Source organism: Stegodyphus dumicola, chromosome 3 (genome assembly GCF_044657685.1).
Source record: "Stegodyphus dumicola isolate Sdum_Otavi_A_Nest chromosome 3, ASM4465768v1".
Taxonomy (NCBI): domain Eukaryota; kingdom Metazoa; phylum Arthropoda; class Arachnida; order Araneae; family Eresidae; genus Stegodyphus; species Stegodyphus dumicola.
The window spans coordinates 233,934,976-233,958,836 of NC_140770.1; the positions used below are offsets into that span (position 1 = coordinate 233,934,976).

General features: G+C 31.3%; 1 protein-coding gene across 2 annotated transcripts in view; it reads left to right on the forward strand.

Moving 5' to 3' along the window:
- Positions 1–22,359, forward strand: part of LOC118205523 (protein O-glucosyltransferase 2-like) — a 77,183-nt gene extending 54,824 nt beyond the window's left edge. The window contains exons 7-10 of one of the 2 annotated variants that reach the window (XM_085813913.1): positions 9,252–9,551; positions 17,098–17,199; positions 17,284–17,352; positions 17,451–22,359. In XM_085813913.1, the coding sequence (XP_085670039.1) occupies positions 9,252–9,551; positions 17,098–17,199; positions 17,284–17,310 (429 nt within the window). In that variant the 3' untranslated portion in view covers positions 17,311–17,352; positions 17,451–22,359. The remainder of the gene's footprint in view (positions 1–9,251; positions 9,552–17,097; positions 17,200–17,283; positions 17,353–17,450) is intronic. The other variant, XM_085813914.1, reaches the window with a different exon arrangement.
- Positions 22,360–23,861: the final 1,502 nt, after the last annotated feature.

Genomic DNA, 23,861 nt, shown 5'->3' on the forward strand with positions numbered 1-23,861 from the left:
AGAAAAACTGAATTATGGAAAATAGTGCTGTTGGTGAGTTCTAAGACTGCTTTTTGATGATCACGAAAGAAAAACATAAGGCTTTGCTTTATTGTTTTGACTTGATACAGTCAGGAAGGAGATGAATTTTTGGACTACATTGTTACAGGAGATAAGACTTGGGTGTCTCACAGGATCCTGAGTTCAAGCAACAGTCTATGACATGGTGATTACATCATTGCCAAGCAAAGTGAAAGCCAGACAGACAGTTTCAGCTTGAAAGGGAACAGAGAAAGGATTTTTTGATTGGATTTTATACCATGCCAAGAGGCATAGCAATCAATTCTGATGCATATCGTTTAACCTTGAGAAAACTCCACTGTGCTATGCAAAATAAGTGGCATGCCCTACTGTCTTCCAGTGTGATGCTCACAGTAGAGCCCACATGTTTCTGCACAAATACAGGGTCTAATCAGATCTTTTCGAAACTGGATCTTCCAACTTCTTCATATCTTGCACCAAGTCATTTTCACTTGTTTCGGTACTTAAAGGGATTCTTTGGAGTTTCGTGGTAGCCAATGGTTCAATGATGATAAAGGGAAATTTGCAGTCATGAATTGGGCTTCTTCACATGTGGCAGATTTCTTTGACGTTGGAACTCAAAAATTTGTTGAATGGTATGACAAATGTTTTAACAAAAATGGAACTTATAGATAAGTCAATTAAAGTATGTAGAATATGGAAAAAATGTATTTTAATGATATTTACAGTGTTTTTCTTATTAAAAAACAGATCAACTTTTAAAAACAACTGTAGTGTATATATATATATATATATATATATATAGTATTCTCTTTACATCTTTATTTTCTTAATTTTAAATAATTAATTACTGTGTTGGTAATTTTGGAGATGATTTTTGAACATCTTTGCAATTATTGTATATTGGGCTTTGTGTAACCATAAACTATATAGATATTTAATCTAGTCTATAAACTATAAAGCTCTTAGTTATAGAAAAAAAAATTTTTGAAATTTGTTTATTCTCTCCCCCCCCCCCAAAAAAAAAAAGTTTTTGTTCCAATTTTAATATATTCATGTTGCAAAGATCTTTAAAGTGACTATTTGTTAAAGGAAAAATTTTATATGCCTTCATCTGATTAAAAAAATTAAATGAGAAAACAAATGTTTTTTCTGAATTTTAAAACTTCACATATATGGATATATTATAACTGTGATTTAACAGATTTGGTTTGTAACATTACATTAAAATACAGAGTTTTCATTTTTTAAACTTTTATTTAAAAAAACAAAGGGCTGAACATACTTCTGTCAAAAATTTACCCTTTAGTCTTTCATATAGAAAGCAATATTTAGAATATTTTTTAATTTCAAGCTACTCTAAAAATGAGAGAAGCAGCATTTATTTACAGTGAAACCTCACTAACATCATGGGATAAGCAATTTATCTTGAGTTATCAAGGTGCAGAAAAAAATTTTAAAAGCATTCAAGTAATTTAATTTAAACATTTAAAGAATAAAATTAAAAAATATATGAAAGGTTTTTAACTCATAAAATGATTAATGAACTAAAAAGAAAAAATAATTTATCATATAAATTAATGGGAAAAACAAATTAAATAATTCTCTTAAAAAATTCATCTACAATTTTATATCATGAATAATAAAAAAGAAATTTAAAAAAATCACATTTTGAAAAAATTCATTCTCCACATTGTCATCCACAATCACCAAGCTTGCGAGATGGAAATTACTTCACAGATTTTAATTTTAGATTTATTTACTTATTTAAAAGCTTAACATAGGCTTTCTTTGTTAATTAAAAAAGTATTATTACAGAACAGGAAGACAACAGCTTTCCCAACACTCAAACGCATCATAATCTCCAGCATTTTTCAGACCAAAAAAGTCTTCTTACTCTTACCAGATAAGTAATGGATATACAGCCAATGAATCATTCTTGATCAATTTCACCGGCCCCAAAATGGATAATGGAGTTTGTTTCCCAAAGGTTCTGTAATAACACATACTTGTGTTGTTGCATTTCTTCCCTCACAGTGGTCGTCATTGAAGTTCAGCATATCTTTGCTTAATTAGTGCTGCTAGTGACACATAGTCAGCCAAAAAAATGACTATAAAACACAAATATTTATACTGTGATGGGCTAAGTACCAAGTATTAAAACTTAACATTGAGGCTAGTGTAAAAAGTAGACGTAATACAATTACTAGTGACTAAGCTTAATTACACTCAGACAAAATAGAATATTAGTTTTTCTGCAAACACATATTATACAGTATACATCCTTAAAACATTACACAGATTTATACGGTAAGAAAATGAAGATATAGAGAAATATAATCTCAAGTTTTCCAGATTAATGCATCAGCATTCTTAGTAAGTTTTCCTGAACAATGAATAATTGTGAAATTATATGGCTGAAGAGCAAGATCCCATCGCATTAACCAAGTTCTGGCATTAGTAATAACCAAATGAGAGGATTATGATCAGTTTGCATAGTAAAGTCCTGTCCATCCAGATAATAGTAATTTTTGTTGATATCAAAAATGATGCTATCACATTCTTTTTCAGTAGTACAGTACCTTTTTATCCACCTCTGAAAACTTCTTACTCAGGAATATAATAGGATGTTCTTTTCTATAGCTGGAGATTTGTGTTAATATAACTCCCATTCGATGATCAGATACATCGGTTTGTAGAGTAAAGTGCATATAAAACTAAGTGATGGGTTAATTTCTTGCTCTCTGCATTCCACAGACTATCACCCTTTATCACCCTTTTGAGGGCGGGATTACCGAATACATCAAAATTTATATATTTATACAGCTAATTCCGGAAATGCCCTTTTGTGGCTCTGAATTATAAACAAGAGTGACCTTTTTTTTTTTTTTTTTTTTTTTTTTTTTTTTTTTTTTTTTTTTAGTATATATATATATATATATATATATATATATATATATTTCATTTGATCGAGTCTTTTAAAAGTTCAAAATCTTTAATTTCCAAGTCTGTGATCCATTCTTTAAAATAATTCCTTAATTCCAAAAGCAAAATTCCTCTGAGTGGTTTGAGCACTTTTTTTTTTTTGGAGAGGGAGAATTGCATAAATTTGATGTGAAATTTTTCTGTACTAAGTTTAAACCTTTTCATCATTATCCCTTTTACATAAGCGTAGTTATAAGCATGCATGTTCTGGCTCTCACATAATCACCTGAACTATATCAATTGGTAATAGTGTTAGTAAAGCAGAAACCCATGCTGACTGGTTTAGATTTGTATGCATTGCATGGTGTTCAAATATGGCTAGATTCAAACTAATATCATTCTCTTTGGGATCTTTTTTGGACATTAAAATGGCTTTTTCTAGACACACTTCCTTCATTCTTACCAGTTAATAGATCATTTTCATTAGTAGCCTGCAATTTTAGTTTGGTTATTTCAAATTATCTTTCCTCTTTCCTAATTCTCGCCTGCCTGTCTTCCTCTTCTTTTTTAAATTCTATTCTGTTCCTGTTTTTTTTTCAAGCCTCATTGAAGTGATATTTTCCAACAGACTTTTCACAGGTTCCTCCTTTTAGAATAAACTGTCTTAGATCCATTGTCCCAAGTGAGGTCTGAACTTTTCCGTTAACTCTTCGTCCAAGGTTTTTAAAGAGGACTCCAAGATTCAAAAGAGGATCCTCTTTTGTAACTTTTGATAAGACTGCCATGATATAACCACAATTTATGATCAAAACCTAACAATACTCTCTCTCTCTCTCTCTATGAATGAAATGAAGAATATGTAAAATATAAATTATAATTTAAATTAGCAGTGTAAATTAATTTCCATTCTCTATTCTAAAGACAGTAATCTCTCTTTGCAGTGTGTCATTTCGAGACTAATCAATGTCATATGACTTTCATAATTCTGTTGATGTAAATGGAACTAAAACAGCCAATAATAATTTTACAGCAGTATTAATTATCCAATCAAATTGCATTGAGAACCAAAACTAAGTCTTAATTAAGATTTCACCCTGAACATAACATACTCGCTATTCTTCAGCCTCCTTGGACTGCTGTGCACTGCTTCCTTCTTGCTGCAAAATCAGTTACATTGTAAAAATTAAATTACCAAAATTAATTAAATTACTTCACTGCCTCAATATAAAAACTCAAAGGTACTTACCTACTTATATTTGTAGACTTTGGCTGTATGGTCGAAACCTGAAACGTGTAGATTTTATGAATCACAACTTAAAATTTTTATGGAGGCTGATAGTCCATGGCATTTTAAAGAACTTCTCACAGCACATACACACTTTATGGATATTGCTGGTTCCACAAAACTTAAAGATGTTGCAGATCTGTCCTGCAAAACTCGAGCTATATTTCAGAGCCGGACAGCCCTCTTCATTTCCCGAACCGATGGCCACAATCTTTTTAGAGTTCATGAGAGTTCTCATTTGATTGCCAAACTTAAACTGCTTTCGTGGAGTGAGCAGTGAGTGAGAGTTTCGCCTGCAGGTGCTGCAGGGAAAGCCCATAATGTTGATCTGACTCCATAATTGAATGCATAATTGAATGAAACAGCATTCAATATAAAAATATATTTTATTATACACACGGAATAAGACTCGTACCAGGAGCATTGCGTCGCAATCCTTTCACTCCAACAGCACCGGCCAAAAAGAGGCTGTGAGGTGAGACAGAAGTTGTGACATAACAGGACGGATGTTGATACACCTCTTGTTGATTGGCTACAGACTTAGGATAGACAGTTTACCAGTTGTGTATCGTACGAATAGAAATGTGTGGATGACCTCTGAACCTTTTAAAGAATGGTTGAAGGATTGAGACAGAGAGCCTACAGCGCCAGTCGAGAAAAGTGCTGCTTATTCTTGACAATTTTGCAGCACATCCTCATTTAGATTGCTTGAAGAACATCCAACTGGAATTTCTACCTCCCAGGGCCACAGCTTTGGTCCAGCCAATGGACATGGGCATCATAAAGAATTTGAAGACCCTTTATCATGGAATGTTGATTAATTACATCCTTGAAGCAATTGAAGAAAATTTGCTGATCTCATCGTCAAAAGCAAGTGAAGTCAGTGAAAAGGTTAGCATCCTACAAGCAGTTATATTTGTGGCCGACAGCTGGTGAAAAGTGAGCAGTGAGGCAATTCAGAACTGTTTTTCTCACTGTGGCTTTAAGCACTTGGTTTTGGAGATGGATGTGGGCATGCTCATTGGAAGTGAAAATGATAACGGATGTGTAAAACTTCAACAAGTACCAAATTGCCAAGAATTTTTATCCATCAACAACGAGCTTCAATGCTACGATGAAAATGGAGATTACGACGCTGCAATTGTTGTAGCAAAACACAAGATAGCATTGGAAGACCAAGAAAGTGATGATGATGATGATGTCGCTAATAAGTTGATGCGAGTAACAACACAGGATACGAGGAAATACATTAAAACTTTACGTTGGTATTTTATGCAGGAGGGAAATGAAGGCAATTCCATTGCTGAGTTAGATATTTGTGGCGATTTCGTTCATGTGCAATCCAGTAAGAGAACATGTCAGATACATTGGATAAATGTTGTTAAGATACATTGGATAAATGTTCTTCAAATGTTGACTGGAACTTGATAAGAACTTGTTTTTATTGTGCTTCGCATGCTGAGTATCGTGGAGATCGTTTCTTAGAATTTGTTTCTAAATTAATTTTCTCAATGATAAAAATTCGACTCTAGTTCTTGTTTGTACATGTATGTTCGCCATATGTGTGTATTGCGCAATAAAGGTCATAATTAGATTTTAGTACATGATTTACATGTACATTTACTGTTTGCTACGTATAGCACGTCCCGTCTTACAACATAGGCCATGTTCGTGTAATCGGACCAGCTGGTTATTAGGACCAAAACGATCACCTCCCGATGTGGTCTGATTAACCGGAATCGACTGTAATGGCAAAATACAGTAAATCCTAATTAAATACCATTAAATAAAAAGGAAATCAATGCAAGGACTTTCATTGTAACCATTACTGATCAAAGTGTGTACAAATGCCATGTAATTACCTATAACTAGCCCTGCCCACATCAGTCATATTGTTTGGTTCCTTATGCATTGCATATAACCGACTTCTTTACCACCCTTTCACTGAGTATCATATAGAAAGATTGGAGCCATGTTCGCCAGTATGTGAATTTGTGCGTACCATATTTTTAATACTGAGTGAATCATGGTGTAGCCTGATTTTTTTTTCTTTACAGTTATGTCAATCAAATCAATCTGAGGTTAGAATTTTGTTTTAAATTAGATTTTTTCTCCTGATGAATGTAAAGTGTGGTGTATATAAAAATGGATAAATATTTTAAAAGTAAATCCTAGCACAAAACAGAAAGCACCATAGATAACACCTTTAATTTGCCATCTGTGCAAAACATTTCCAAAGAATGTGTCAATCTGCCCATTAAAAGTTGGAATGAAGCTATGACTCATGTAAGAGATAGGCTGACCAGTAACAAGAAAATTGCAGATAATGTTTCTCCCCAAAAGAAAGCAGGTGTTCTGATGAATATTTAAATTATGGATTTTCATTCACAAGAGATAGTATAATTCCACTCCTCTTTTTGTGATATATGGAGAGTTTTATCAATGAAACCTTTGATATCGGTCACTTTGAACTGAAACACTATTAAAATAAAAAGTAAAAGTAAGTAAAAATAAAAAGAAATAAACATTTTTCAGCAGCTGTCTAAAGATCCTGGTGTAAATCTTATCAATTATCAACTAACACAGACAATGAAAATGTGTTTTAATTGTCTTGTAATTAATAAATTACATAATTGCTATAAAATCTATATGATAGCTGAAAACTTGATAACTTGTTGTATTGAAGATGCTGTTTAGTGCAAGTCTGGAAAATAAGTTCAAGAATTTAACATCATTTTCATCTCAAATACCGTAATTTCCGGAAGAAAGGCCGCATCAGCGTAAACACCGCACTCGAGAAAAATGGCGGGAAAAAAATTAAAATTACACAGAAACGCAGCATCAGCGTAAACGCCGCAATAGATTAAATTGCGCGTGGCATTTTAAAATGTGATCAAGGTGACATCGTCGTGGGCCGTATAGATGCAAAAACTCAAGTCCTGATATATGACATACCAGTTAAGAAAAATGCATGAAATGAAACCATAACTCAAAAATAAATTAAAGTTAAGAAATGTATAGCTTCTGTGCCGTTTAGAGACATTTTCAAAAATTTTCCGCTCCCTTCTTACTTAAAAACTATCCAACAAGTACTTGTACCCAAACTGATGGGATCTGTATTTGGCAGAATGCCAAGAAAAATCCATTCATGGTGAAGGGGAAATACGTCAGAGTTCGTTATTGCGAGGCAGGTGGAGTCGTATCCGCCTTTGAAAAAAATTGCAGAAAAGGTAGGGGTGGGGAGAGGATGGGTCCTGGAAGATTCATCGAATCACAGAGGCAAAGAATCTTCTTTGACAGAGGAGAGAGACTATTCAAACTGATGAGAATGTTGATTTGAAAGGGGGAAGAATGTTATTTTTCTGAGATCTCGTTTAGGGTGAATAAAAGGCATGTAGGGCCGTTCAAGGGAGAGAATGTAAACAAAATAACGTTCGCAAAAAGCAACTGAGTGGTCTTTTGTGTGGGAACAGCACCAGTCTATGCACAATGACAAGGCCATCCAAACTATGTACAATGACCATCATAGGAAATATTTTATTTTCAGTGCACCTAAACGCCGCACCCGCTGAAAATTTAAGTTTTAAATACGTAAATGCCGCGGCGTTTCTTCCGGAAATTACGGTAATATAATTTCTTGGAGAATCAAGAGCGTGTTTGACGATATTAGATCAACAGTAATTAAGAGAATAAAAAGTAGTTCCCTTTTTTTTTCCATGAGAGCACTGGTTATTGAACCTTTCTGTCTTTGCTTTTTTTATTGCAAAATCGATACATGTAAACAAATTAATATATGTAAATAAAAATCTCTTACTATGCTGTCCTCTAGCAAAAAGATGCACATGGGAAAATATTTTTGAATAGTGTTAATGATTATTTCAGTGACAAGGGCATTGACTGAGCCAATTTCAGTGTAACTGCGATAAATAGCAAGATGTTATACTAGATTTTTGATGGCATTTCATTGAGGTCACACCCCACATAATTTATAGCTATTGCTGCATTCACGGCAAAGCTAGCTTCTAAACACTTATCACAGTTATTCAGAAAATTACTCATTGAATCTGTAAAAGTTATTAATTTCATTAAATCCAATGCAGTAAACTCCAAAATATCTAAAGTATAATGTGAGGAGATGGGTAACCTTATGCATGCAGAAATAAGGTGGCTGCTGAAAGAGTAAACAGTACCTTAAAACAACTGGCTGATATTCCCCTGCACACAGGCTCATTTTAGTTAGGTTTGAAATTTCATAGTGATAAATGTCTTCATGGACTTGCATACCTGTATGACATATTTTCAGAAATAACTGCTATAGGATTACACAGTCAACAAGTTTCTGGCAAAACTGATATTATGATCAAAAAATTAAATTTTTAGGAATAATGTGTTAAAAAAAAACAGAGCAACTTAACAAATCCACTTAAAAGGACTCTAAAGTCGTTTAAACATCTCTTTCCTAAAAGAAGTGAGGAAAATAACTGGATTTCAAATTCTTTCAAGAATGTGTTCAATGAAAATAACCGAAAAGTTATCATTCTTAACTTGTTCTTTAAAATAACTTATTGAGCTTTCGATAGATTCTTCCTTGAAGGCTGTCTTGCTCCCTGCTCCTCTCCCAACAAAAGAATAATATGAAGAAATAAGTGGCAAGGCATCAATATGTTGCCATTCAGTAATACATTTTTTGTTTGATTACGTTTTTCTTATTCACTGCAGTCTTTTAATTTTATGGTATTAAAATAGTATGAAGATATGTATTATAGTAATATTGAAAGGAAGGCGAAGAGGTTAGATGTACTCTCTAATTACAAAGTTTTATTAAGGGGTACATGAAGGGAAAAGGTTGTGAGTCACTATGGATGAATTTAATTTCATTTGTTTCCTTCCCTCCCTGTTGGAGTCAGAAACTCTTTTTTTGGGGGGATTGAAATTAAGAAGTGTGTCATAGCATTGAAAAAATATGATAAATAATGTATATTGAGTTACTTGCTTTATTTTTATATTTTATCTACTCAAGTATAGGTATCAGATCAACATTGACGGAACAGTTGCTGCTTATCGATTACCTTACCTTTTGGCAGGAAGCAGCCTTGTACTCAAGCAAGATTCTGAATTTTATGAACATTTTTACCATGATTTGAAGCCAATGGTTCATTATGTGCCTTTCCATAGAAATTTATCTAATTTAGTGGAAAAACTCAACTGGGCTCTTACACATGATTCAGAAGCCAAAGAAATTGCTGAGAATGCTCAGGATTATGCCTTGTTGCATTTGATGCCCAAAGACATTTTGTGTTATTATGCTGTTTTAATAAAAGTAAGATAATTATTTTTATTTCATATTTTCTGTGTATTGAAATGCACTTCAAAAGGCAGCAAATTTTCTCTTATTTAGCATATTTTCATGGAGGTCCAAGTCTAAAAAATGGATGTTTAGTTCTGCTATAATGAATATCCTATGCCCAGAATGATTATTATTCTCCTCTCAAAAATAGAATTTATTAAACAATATTTATATACTAGCAGTATTAAGTGAATTTGCAGTGATCCAGAATATCTTGTTAATGCTCATTTAATTATCAGTAGATCTGTATGCCACAAGTAGTTAAATTAATTTTGTTATGGTTCAGTTGAGCACATTTTGTATTAAAGTTTTTAGTTAGATAAGAGAAAAATTTATACTACAGTTCATAAATTTAGAATAAATTGTGTGAAACCCTAATTATGCTTCTTAGTACTGCAGTTTGTGTGTTGCTTTTAGTGCTTTTCCACTCTCTCTTTTTTTTTAATTCTAAAAAATTAAGCTAAAAATTAAAATACTCATGAATATACTATATATGTTTTGTATCAACAAATAATCTCCACAGCCAGTTTTAAGTATTTTTTATATGCTCCCCCCCCCTTTTTTTTTTTTTTTTTTTTTTTTTTTTTACATTCACACTCAGTCATTGTGTTTTTATGGCTAAAAATTCAATATCAAGTCATACCAAAAAATACACCCAATGATTATTTTGCTATATTTTGTGTATTATCTCGTATTGTTAAATTATCTTAATAATTTATTTATATAGCTTATAGTGTTTTAATGTTAACAATAATGGGAAGAGGAAATTGTCTGTTTGCACAGGCTTTTGAAGCTTTCCACTTATCCATAAGCAAAACAATCTCACAACATATGAATGTATAACATCATGAAGCTGTGGTTCAGTCAGCACCACAGCTTCTTAATGTTATACTTTTGTACATAGTGTCAAGATTCATGATGTTACACATCATGAAGCTGTGGTTCAGTCAGCACCACAGCTTCTTAATGTTATACTTTTGTACATAGTGTCAAGATTCATGATGTTACACGCAGATCAAGATTTAAGAGTGACTTTCTCATTTTATGGAATTTTCACACTTGTGGGCTGCGAACTTTTCAGTTTTGCCGGCACAGATCTCTCCAAGCAGACTTTATTGGCGACAACATACAGTATACACATAAAAAATGTTAACAAATGTTAGTTCTAAGAATTTTTTATTTTGAAGGCATAAATATTTTAATATCATTTAAAATTTTGTAAAAAGCCAATAAATAAAGACAATAAATTTGTAAAAAGATATTAATTTAAGAATTTACTATGCTTTCGTGGTTCAACATCCCAATTCTTCGGTTCATATCAGGTGACCCAAATTATCTCATCTCACGTAAACTATACTACAAAAATCTAATTCTCTCAGTAATTGTCTACGTTAATTTCAAGTTAAATCTTAATTTGAAATACAAGTTTAAATGCAAGAATTATTTCAATTTGTACGAATAGCTTATTTAGATCAGAAATTATGTAAAACTGCAGTGCTTTACTTTGCTAGTGCATTCTATTTCATTCATGAATTCCTTGACTTTGCCTTTTCTATATTTTTGCCTTTGAGTGAGTGGTGTGATTGCATCCTAAGTGACTTAATTGCCATGAATGGCCTTAGGGCAGGGTTTCTTAAACTGGGGGTCGCAGGACCTGCGGCAGGAGGTCGCCAAAAATTTTAGCAGTTTTGATATTTCTTTAATTTATAATAATTTTACAATTACCAAATATTTTTACACGATGTATCTGAAAATAGATAAAGATGAGACAATACAGACAAAGAAAACATTTCGACGCAGTCTTTTTATAATATAAACGTTCCTTTTAAATTGCTTTGCACGTGATGCTGTCATTTTGTCTGTTACTTATTTAAAATTTTCACATTGTTCTATGTCTTAAAATTAGAAATTAAAGTTATAGACCTAAAACTGCAATAGTATATTACAGTACAAGGGAAAAAATTGACAGTTTCACTCGCACATATATCAGATTTGCGCAATACTTATGGGGTCCCACAAAATTTTTGTAAATTTTAGTCCTGTGGTTCGCGATTGAAAAATAAAATTTAACTGTCTGGTAAATGTTCTATGTAATTGTATGCCTGTATTGAAATAAAAAATCAATCTTATAAGAAATGGCTGTGACATGTTTTGAAAATGAGGTGAAAAAGGTTACCAGCGAGGATATTCCGGTTGTACCATTATTGGCGACTTTATCGCCTGCGCCGGCAAAACAGAAAAGTACCAAATATTGTTATATATCAATAACACTGAGGTAAACACCAATAATAAGCTGTAAAAATCTGTAGATAAGCTTCAAAGTATAATTTTGTCAGCATGCAGAATCGTGAGCTGAATAGTCTACTTCATAAGCTGGCAGATTAAATGAAGAATTGTGTTTATTATCAGGTTGATCGGAAAGTCGTTGTATTTTTACTATGTTTTTCAAAAATGATTTATTCCTATAAAAATAAGAATTCAGTCAATAATGTATTGCGCCTTTTGTTCGATGACCTTTTGCCATCCTTCAACAAGGTTTATAATTCCATGCTGCTAGAATGACCCGTTTTTAGAAGCGAAAACCTGTACCAGGTGTCGATTTATAACCTCATCAGAATTGAATGTTTTATGATTCAAGAAATTCTGCAAAGAGCAAAACGAATGGTAATCTGAAGATGCAAGGTCACGCTAGTACGGTGGGTGGGGCAACACATCCGAACCAAGTGCCAACAGCTTTTGGCGGGTAATCAAACTTGTGTGTGGTCTTGCGTTGTCTTGGTGAAACACAACGCCTTTACAATTCCCAAGTTCTGGCTTTTGATTGATTTCATTGTTTAATTTGTCCAATTACTGACAGTATACAGCTGAATAATCATTTGATTCTTTGTTAAGAGCTTAAAATGCATAACACCTTTGAAATCCCACCACACTAACAGCATGACCTTTTTCTGGTGAATGTTCACTTTGGACGTGAATTGAGGTGGTTCATCGCACTGTTTCCAAGACCGCTTGCATGTGCCGTTATTGTACAGAATCCGTTTCGTGTCACCAGTGACCATACGCATCAGAAAAGTGTCATTTTCTTGATGTTTAAGAAGAAAATGGCAGATGCTCAAATGCTTCACCAAATGGATATCCTTCAGCTCATGAGGAACCCAAACTTCAAGCTTGCTTACGAATCCGAGCTTCTTTAAATGGTCGTGAACAATTGATTGCGCAATGTGTAGTGCCTCTGCAATCTCTCGTGTCGTGTACCGCGCGTTAAACTTAACCATTGCCTATATTTCATTATCATCAGCCTCCAATGACCTTTTTGACTGAGGCGCATCATTCGCATCAAAATCGGCAGTACGGAATTTTGTAAACCAGCCTAGTGCTGATGTATCGTTAGAGCATTGTCCCCATAAACTTTTCGCAACTTGTCACAAGCTTGCATTGCATTCTTGCCTTTGCGGAAACAAAAAAAAGCAAAATATAGCGAAAACCAACAGTTTTTTCCCTCCATTTTCAACTCTGTATAAAATCTATCCAATTCATTCAAATCAAACAATTTTCTGTTTATTGAGTGGGTTAGAAGTGTCGCCTTATATAATATTTCGGTGAAGTGCGTGCACATGGTGCTTCTACTCCAAAAAGTGCGCTAATGATATCTGTTAGCAAAATACGACATGACTTTCCAATCAACCCAATATATTCTTGTATGCAAAGGAAAACCCAATAATGATTAAATTAACTGTGTTATTGTTTAAAATTGAAGATTCATATTTTTTTTTAATTCAGCCGGAAGTCCAATATTTATCCATAGAAACCCTGACTGATCAAGTGGGAATGTGAAAACATGCTCAAAGAGGTTTTCTGTTGTGTTAAATTGTGTGCAAATATTAACTTGGATGAAAAATTAGGTAGCTCACCAAAATACGTAAATATGAACTTTTGATATGCAGTGTAAATATACTTTAAAATACATGCCTTGTAAACTATAACTTTATGTTTACTTCTAAATGCATGAGATCTTAAAATTAAAATAAATACGTAACATAATGAATGTAGTTGTAGAGACATTAGGTAATTTAGAAGCAGGGAGACATGAAAAATGTGCAATGCCTTTGCCAGGACTCGAACCTGGAACTATCGAATACACGCCATGTGTGCTAACCGCTACACCATGAAGGCATGCATAAAGGAGAAAAAAAATGACCTTATATACTGTCATTTCTAAAGGGTGACTGGGGATTAGGGGACCCAGTCGCCACATACTGGTGGGGAAAAATGAATCATCATCCATGACCTTTTAGTTTGAGTGCCACTGTGGAGTCATTAGGTTATTTTGATGCTGGAAGATGGGAAAAATGAGTAATGCCCTTGTTTGGATTTGAACCTGGACCTCTCGAATAAGCATTGAATTTGCTAACCATTACACAACGAAGGCATGCAGAAAAGAGGGAGGAAATAAACAATTATTAGTGGAGTGTAGCTTGAAATGTCACTTTATGAATTAAGAAATAAGTTTTTGCTACTCATTTGAATATAAAATGTAATTACCTCAACATCATAGCAAACTTTAAATTGCTGATTAGTAATATCATTAAAATTTATCAAAAGCCAAAATATTAAATGTAGTTAATTGTTGAAGAGAATGAAAATATGTATATCTTCCTTATTTCATCGAATTGATTTTATTTAGCATTAAAAATGCTGTGTTAATCTGAAGTTTCAGAGACTGTATAAATAGATTATATCAGTGCTTCTTATACAATTATCCAATTCAGTTGTATGGGTCAAACTTTGTCACTATAATGAAATAGACATTAAATCCCTGAAAAGATGAATATGTAATCTAACCAAATATTTTCCTGCTTTTATTGTATGAAATGCCCAGCTTCTTCCCTATAATGTTCTAGTTCCAAACTAGAGTCATCTGTTTATGAGGAGGCCTGTATTCTATTATCTCAAAATGAGTGCTCAACAAGGATCTAAATAGAAAATCGTCAAATACATTACATATTCTTTTTGGGGTAAATATAATTCACTATCCATATGAAATAAAGGAAGTACATATAACAGGCTGTTCTACATAAATGCTACTTGTGCGCAGTTTTTAATGCATCATACTTATATACTGAGATAAATTTTCGAGCTGATGAAGTAAGTGATGTGTTGTAAGTGTGACTGACCTTTAGCCCATATTTGAATACTGTTAAGTAGAAGTAACCCTTTAATGTTTTTTACTGAAATCTCTTAGAAACCAATAGTTCAGAAATTATTTCCAAAGGAACTATACAATAGGATGGTTTTTAACTTTTTACAGACTAGTCTTATCAGTCTGTAAGAATTCTATCTTCCTGTAGCTCCCAATCATCATAGAGTTAATAATGTAACTTTACAGTTTGAAATTCAAAACTAATTTCTGATATTAACTTTAATTATAACAAAAAGAATACAGCAAACAACAAATTTTAAAACTATTTTAATAACAAGAATTGGTGTAAGTTGTAGGGCTGTAGTTTTGAAAGTTAAAGAGAATCCCCTTCTTCAGCTGCACGAATGAAAATGAAAGAAGGGAAACATGCACTCACTTGATAACAATAGGCAAAACATTCGAGAAAAGAATGAGGAAGGAAAAGGAAACAAAGCTACTTGCACTATACATTGATGAAAATTGAAAGCAATTATAAATTCCTTTCTTTAAAAGCTAAAGGTAAAACTGAATTAGATATGGGATCATAAACCAGAACTGAATGATTTTTTTAATGTGAAACACCTCTAAGAAATATAATTATACTTTTTTGAATAAATGGATGCAGAGCAATGAAAAACATGATTTTTTGACCAGCAGTCTTGGGCAATGGAAGGTTTGCGGGTTTTTTTTTTTTTTTTTTTTTTTTTTTTTTTTTTTTTTTTTTAAATATATATATATATATATATATACATCTCTAACTCTTTAGTTTTTGCTACTCATTTGACTACCTTTAGTGCAAAGGCTCTTCTAGTTGACCAATGTATATGAAACCAAAGGTAAGGAATATTGTAGATACCCCAGGATTTCTTATCCAGAACAAGGTTCTTAAAGTATCAAAGAACAAATTTTATTGGTAGGAGGAAAAAAATGACATGAAATTTAATATAAATATGTACATATGTACTTTATATAAAATATGTACACTTTTTAGAACTAACTGCTGGAAAGAAAGGAAAGTGTACTGAATTCTTAAAATTGCTCAAAACAATATGTTTTTAATTGTGTTAATGTGAAAATGTTTTAATCATTTGGTCAATAATATGAAGTAAAAAAACATCCATCAACTGCATTTGCTTGCTCTTAAGTAGTTAAGTTCTTGATTGAGAACTGAGTTTGAATTTTCTCGAATTGTTTTTTCATCGTTAGCATGTTCCTTCCTGCAGCTGAAAAAGTTCTATTTAACCTTCAAAATAATATTTCTACAAATTTATGCAACTTAAGGTGATTCTTGTTGTTGATAGTATCTTTAACATTAATTAGTATGTTGATTATTGGCTTTTGCAATAGTGGCCTCGTCCTTTTAAACTGATCTCAGTATTTTAGAATCAATACAAGCAGTTGTTTCATACAGGTATGATTTCATGGCTTTGAATTTTATTGTTTTAATTTTGGAAGCTCTATTAACCCTACAAGTTTTTTGGATGCTTTTATCTGGTCATAAAATTTTTTTTCACTACTTACATTACTTTGTTCTTTAAATTATTTTTCTATGATGATCTATATATAATTTTACTTTATGTTTATTAATACAAACTAATGTAAATCATTGTGCCAATCAAAGTCATGAATGCTGTGCAAAACTACATTTCACAAGTGGAAGTGGCAGTGGCAAAACACGATAACACAGAAAAAAGCCTGATAGTATTTTTCATTTGTCTGTCTGGTAACTCTTCATCCAATAATTCCACTGCTGTATTTTACCTCATGACTTTTAGCCTTTTATTCTTATTAATACTCATCTTTTTTAAGGCAGTTTTTTTTTATGTCAGTCTCTGATATTTGTAAATTAATGAATTAAGTGTTGGGTGTGTGTGTATTATGGCAAAGCCTCGAGGGCTATCTGCCTAAGGGGAGGAATGCCTTCGTGCAGAACTTTCTAAGGGAAACTGTCTCGTATACACGTTACACATGGGGAAAACCACGAAAACGCCCATGCAGCCAGCCCGTTCACGGGATTCGAACCTCGGACCAGCGATTTTTACCGCTTGGCCGCTGGTGGGCCGAGTTAAATGTAGGAAAGCATTTTAAAGCATCTTATGTTTTTAAGCACCTTATATTGAAAGCATTTTGAAATTTATCTTGCATATATTCCATATGTTTAAAAATAATTAATTACCTTTTCTTTGATTTTAATCAGAAATATTTTCACACTTTATATTCAGTTGCTCACTTTTTTATTAATATATTTACTCAAAATATTTGAAAATGTTAGGATTTAAATATGTTATTAGAATCTTTCTTTTTTAGTATACAAAAGATTAGTGAATTTTCTTCTTTTAGGAGTATTCAAAGAGATTAAAAAAGCCAAGTAAAATTCATGAAGAAATGGAAAATGTAAATCAACCTCTACAAAAGAACTGTTATTGTCCAGAGTTTGAGAAAGTAAGTAAAAATTACATTTATTTCATGTTTTTAAAAATATTCTTTTAAATATTTACAGGGTTCTCTCTCTCTCTCTTATTTAAGGATGCAAGAAAGAAAGAGGAATTATAAGTTTTTGCATAACTCTTTGAGGTAATCTCTAATTTGTTCATGGTTAGTATCTATTTCTAAAGTATGACATTCTTCATAAAACTAATTCCTTTCTCAGTTAATTACATGATGCATGTTTAATGTAAATTTTCTTCTTGTAGATTTGATATAAAAGCTGTCTAGTAATGCCATTTTATATGCAACATTATGTGACAGAGAGAAAAACATGAAAGAAAACTTCAAATGCCAAGGAAATATCATCAAGCCTTGGAGGAATGAATCTCTCAAACTGCATCATTATGTTATAAACAAAGCTTTTTTTATTTTATTTTATTCATGATAGAATTTATTTTATTTACATCATGAATGCTGCAAAAGATTATTTTAATATTTCATAAAGTATAGCATTTTTCTTTAAGAAGTAAATTTCTAGAATTTGTATATTTGTAAAAGAGCAGACATGATTTCGGATATTTTTAGTGTCATTATGAAGGCATATATCAGTGGTCTCAAGTGCATGGCCAAATGTGCAAGGTCGAATGTGCAATCTGAAAGCAGCTGACAGGCTGAAAGATTTTTTAGCAAAATGACACATGACAATTTGTTTACTAAATAGTTATCAAAACGTACATAAATAGTAATAATAATGATGCAAAGGAAAAAATTTCAATTTATATTTTTTCTCTGAAATCTAAAGATCTGCAAAAAATTTCTGTGGTCACACTTGTAATTCAGATGTATTGACATTTAAATTAAATTATTGATATTTATTTCAAATAAATCTAATGTGTTTAATTAACTGAATAACCCTAAATAATTTACTTAAACTAAAATAAATTATGAAAACTTTCCAAATGGGCCCAAACTTGAGAATAAATTATGACAACATATTCTCATTCTTTAATCTATTTAGTTTTTCTTTGTTGCATACAGAAAATATATGTATCTTTCAAGTTAAATAATTATAAACTTTTTTATTTCTTACAGCTACAGCACTTCATAGGGTTTCCATTTTAATAAGTTTTATAAACTTAGAGAAAAATAACTAGACGTGTGTTCATTATGAGTTGTAGATGCTCACCAGTTAATCTGGTTCTTTTCTTAAACTAATTTATTTTCAACTGCTGGTGGGGAGGGGATGTTTACATATAAATGTACTCCCAACAAAGCAATTGTTCTTATTACAAAAATTCATTAAATTTTTTTACTTTTTAAGTGCCTATAATATATGCAATCAGAACAATGTTTTGTTTAGTTACTAGTAGCACTTGTTAAACTGAGGAACTACTTTAAACTCAGCATCTGGCATATTCAGTTTCTAGAAAGATTACACATATTATTACTAAACAATGTATAGAAGAAAAGTAACAGCATGTTCGTACAAATTTAAAAACAAGGGATGTTAGTATTTTATCTTCCCCCCCTTTCTTTTTTTTTTTTTTTTTTTTTTTTTTTTAATATATATATATATATATAATGTGTCTACTCAGTATTTTTTTTAATGTGACAATAAACTTTTACACCATGAGAAATTCCTACTAATTTATATTATGTACTTGCCTGAAAATACCATTTCTTCATGATTCAAATTATTTGCTCAATTCTTTCCAATAACAACAGTTGCTAATAATCTGAGACAGTAGTTGGCCAGAACAGGTACAGTTGCTGCAGGTAGCAGAATTTAAGAGTGTCAAAAAGCCTAGCCTTGGCTCTGACAGTAATATAATTTTGCGATATTTTGTATCTTAAAACTGCAGGAAACTGCTGCTTTTCCAGGAAAAGCATATCAGTGTCATCCATCTTAATGTTCTATATAATGTAGTAATGCTAAAACTAGTGTTTTTATATTTTTAAATGTTCAGATTTTAAGTAATTGAAATTATGGCTTAATTTAGCCCAAATGTCAGGTTAATTGACCCAGGATAACTGGATATGACTTTATGTATTTTATATAAAATATGTAAATAATTATAATAATTTTTATGTAAAAATTTATTTGTATAATGCGTAAAGATTATTTCTTAAATGGTGTATCAGTATTCACTTTCTTTGGAAATTAGTTACTGAAACCATAAAAACCATTCTGTGACTGCATTCTTAGAAGCTGTACAAACTGAGTATTTATTAAACAAACCTGTTAAGCTAAAGTCATCATTGTTTGATGTATACATACTACATTTCAGCAATTCTGTTTTTCTTCTTCCTTTACTTATGTAGGGGGTAAAATTATGTAGAAGTAAAAAGTACATCTTTATTTATCTTGTTATAAAGCCTTGTGAAATTGGTAATAAAATTTTATATTTTTATGTTAAGCAAAGTCCATTTCCCTGTTATTAATTTAAATTCAATGCAAGGTTTAATCTAAAGAACTTATATTTTTGAATTCATTCTTTGCCACTAGGGGAAAAAAATGAACTCAAAAATCATTTAAATGTGCTAAATAATTTTGAGATTTTATTAATTTTTGGTATTACCATTAAAGAAATGACTTCATGGAAGTCTAAGGGAATGGGACTTATAGTCATATTACACAGAAGAATGCTCATGCAATTAGCTGGATATTGCAGTCTCTGATAAAAATGCCAATAACTTTTTGTGGACTGCTGTTTTGGCAGCAAATGGATTTGAATACATATCTGCAAATATACTTAATGTTTGCCAAGTTTCCTGTGTATAATATGAGGCATTCAGCACCAGTCATAGAAGAAAGAGAAAGAAATCAGTAGATAAAGTGCAGAAGATAAAATATCTAACCATGTTCTTGAAATACATATGTTGCTGCTGTCACTAATAATATCTGCAAGAGGAAAATGCATTTTTAATTAAATATGCCATTTCTTCAAAAGATTAAAAATGTATCGCCTGCAAAAAGGAAAATCAAGAGACACTCCATTAATGCTAAAAGGGATTAGTTATAATTAAACTTTGTTATAATGCAATGTTTAATATTAACATTATCACACCAAGCTACACACATATTGCAATATATATTAGAACTGTTTACCTGTCAGTTTATTATACTTGGTATCATGTTCGCATGATTCTTGTTCTTTCCTGTGATGAGATGAATAACATCATGGTAGTACATAAAATATGTTTGTGTCTTTTACTGGTGCACCATATGTGTGGTAGTCTTAGTCTATAGCTGCATTATAGACTAAGAAGTATGCATATAAATATAATAAATACAAGTTTCATATGTACCCTTTCCTTTACATAAACTCTATACCAATATTTGACATTTATATTTTTTAAATTGATTTTCTCTTTAAAATTTGAATGAAAAAGCAATGTAACATCATCTCAAGTCAACATCTTGCCTATGAACAAACAATATTAATGAAGGAAAGTTTTTGCATTTTTGTTAAAGAGGTAACTTTTATTGAAATTATTAAAAATAGTTTCAATTTATGAATACTGGAAGCCTTGTTTGCATTATCTCATATGTGAATTTGTATTATAACAGAACAACTGCATTTTAAGAGGATTTAACTACATTTTTAGAATATGGAAGTGATTAAAATGTCACAGATTACTCAGGGCTATGCATCTAAAGAATGTCTTTCTTTAAACAGATAGAGGATTTTTCTAAGAACTAGTGGCATTCCTATTACATAAAGAAAGCTCTCATGCAACCTTTACAGAACAAATCTGAGATGAATTAAATGGTCTTATCCTCTAATCTGCTGATGTACATTAACTTAAATTATCTATATTGAGCATAAATTTTAAACTTTTGTAGTTAACTTTCAGTATGCTAAAAAGTTAAATTTTTTACCATCTGGGATTTATGCATATTAGAATAAAAAATTGCTCCAGTGAATAATTTCAACAGTTTTTGGTTGACAACAATAAGGTGTGAAAGAGTATATTTGAAATATCAATAAAAGCAGGTACTAAAGCACTTTGTTATTCAGATACAGCTAATTTTTTTTAAATTCTGATGCATAATTTTAGTATAAATGAACCAATATGTTCACACCGTTTACTAAAACATATTTGTCATTATCTTTAGTCCCTAAGATATGATAAGCATTAAGTTATTTTATTATTAACATTATGTTCCATGTCTGTATCTTAAAATTTTCCAGTTTTCATAGCATTATTTCACCCAAAAATTTAAATAATTATGAAAAGACCTCTGTCAGACGTATTTTCTCCAGACTAATTTGATAGTTAGAAGTCTACATTTACAGATTTTTATGGTATTACAAAATATTTATTGCATTGATATGCAAATCTTTTTTTTTCCCTATTCTGATCTAAATGTATTTTCTAGGTTATTTTTCACTTTTTTACTTTATTGAAAAATAGCGATACTGTCATTAAACAATCAGGTTTGTTTTGTAATTTAATACAATACCTTTAATGCTGGATTGTGATTAAAATTGGGATCAGTGTCACACCATTTCAATTTTTCATGAAGAACGTCCCAAAGGATGAAATTATAGGCTCTTTTACCCTTCTTCTGTCCCAATTTCTAAAAAAAAAAAAAAAAAAAAAAAAAAAAAAAAAAAAACACATCTTAAATTTTCACAAAGTTACTATCATATAAATATCTGTAGGCTCTTTAACAGTCCATTAACGACCATACCAATGAGCTGGTAAGTGTAATTTAAAAGTTATAATTTAATTTTTCACAAAATATCAGCACTTTAAAATGCATTTTCCTGAAAGCAACCATTTTGCAGCTTCTTGATTTCAGCATGGAGCTAGCAACATATTATTTCTTATAGAAATTAATCTTTTGTCTAATGCAAGTCCTTGAATATGACAGTGTATATCTTGCTTATTTATAAACTGTGATAATTTAATATTTGCATTTGTGATACTATGTAAAATATGAAACATTTCATAGTTTAAGAGAATGTGATATAAATTGCAGTGTTCAGAAATCTTTTGTATTTGCATGAATAGATTATGAACTGTTGAAAAGCAATGGATTTTTATGCCAAAGATTTGTGCAGCACCGGGATCGTATTTTCTTAACAACATTTATATCCTTTTTTTACAGAAATTTGTCATAGGAGTAATTTTATCTTTTATGGAAATAAATATTTATAAAAATAATATTTGAAGTTTTTATTGTAAAATACTGAAGCACAAAATATTTTTTTAATTCATTTTCATTATACATATATAATTTTACTGATTGTAAAAAGCAATTATACATTTTGTTAATTACAAATTAAGCAGTTACAAATAAATATTTGTTTCTGGACAGGAGGCTTTGAAAAAAATACCAAAACGTTAACAGAAAATCATGGATTTGGGCGGTGATTACTACCCGCTCTAAAGGTACTGCTTTCATGGGGTTTTTTTTCCTAACTTTTTTTAAGAACATTTTTTGGCAGAAAACTTTCATTACAACCAAATATATAAAATATCACAACGTTTTCTACAACATTTTTTTTAATACTTTGATTTTCCCGACTGTGTGATTCTTTCTAACTGGTGTGTTGTTTATGTTACCTAAAAGCCTATAAGAATCATGGTGATGTACTCAGCCCATTGCTACTACGTATTTAGTAAATTTTGGAGATGACCATCTTGAGTAGCAGAAGCAATACATTCTTCTACCAGAGTATGTAAGAACTTGGAAAAAGTTATTTTGATATTTGAATTGAGCTTATGATACAAAATAAATGAATTGAAGAGTGTGCAATGTAAAAGAAACACGAAAACTCTTTTCGTGCACTTCATAGATTTCTGCAAGAATAATGTTAAAAGATACTGATCAGCAAGATCAAGACTTTACATATGTTGACTGTATTTCATTATGCATTCAGGCTCACAAATTTGCTGTTCAGATTTTTTTTATTTATTTTTCCAATCTCTAAGATATCGGTATTGTGTGTATTGAGGATATCATTCGAACATCTCATTTATGTTTCTATTCGGGGACTACTACCTTACCTTAGCGCCAAAAATCAGATTCAGCTGTTTTCAATTTGAAACCATTTTGTTCCTTTGGCATACCTTATTTCTGCATATAGTACGAATCTTACTCTCCAATTAAGTTTTCAGCTAATATAATACTATCTTAGTAACTGTCTATGTATGTACGGTGCCATTAAGTTTTTTATTTAAAAGAAGTGGTTTTTTTTTTTTTTTTTTTTTTTTTTTTAGTCTCTTTTTCCACATTACGGCTAAAAGTTGCAAACATATCCAGTACTTTCCTCACACAAGAATGACTAGTATTCCACACTTTATTTTACTCAGATTATAAATCCTAAAGGAAAGCCCTTTAGTATCATGGCTTCATCTAAATAAAGCTCCTGTTTTGGTTTGTACACTATGTTAATTTATTTAAAAGATAATTTATTACGGATTGAATTTTGCAAACCTTGCTTGAATTTGACATTTTTTGTATCATTGGAAAGTGCAAAATTTAAAGGAATCTATGCTTTGACATTATTTTTGCAAAGAAAGGCGAGCACATTGGCCAATAATCATGTATTGTAGTTTTCTGTGCCAGCCCCATTCAAATTATGTAATGCAAAAAAATTTTTCATCTTGGAAACTGTAGTATTGTACTATTTTGTTGATTTCTGTAAATATTTATATCTGCA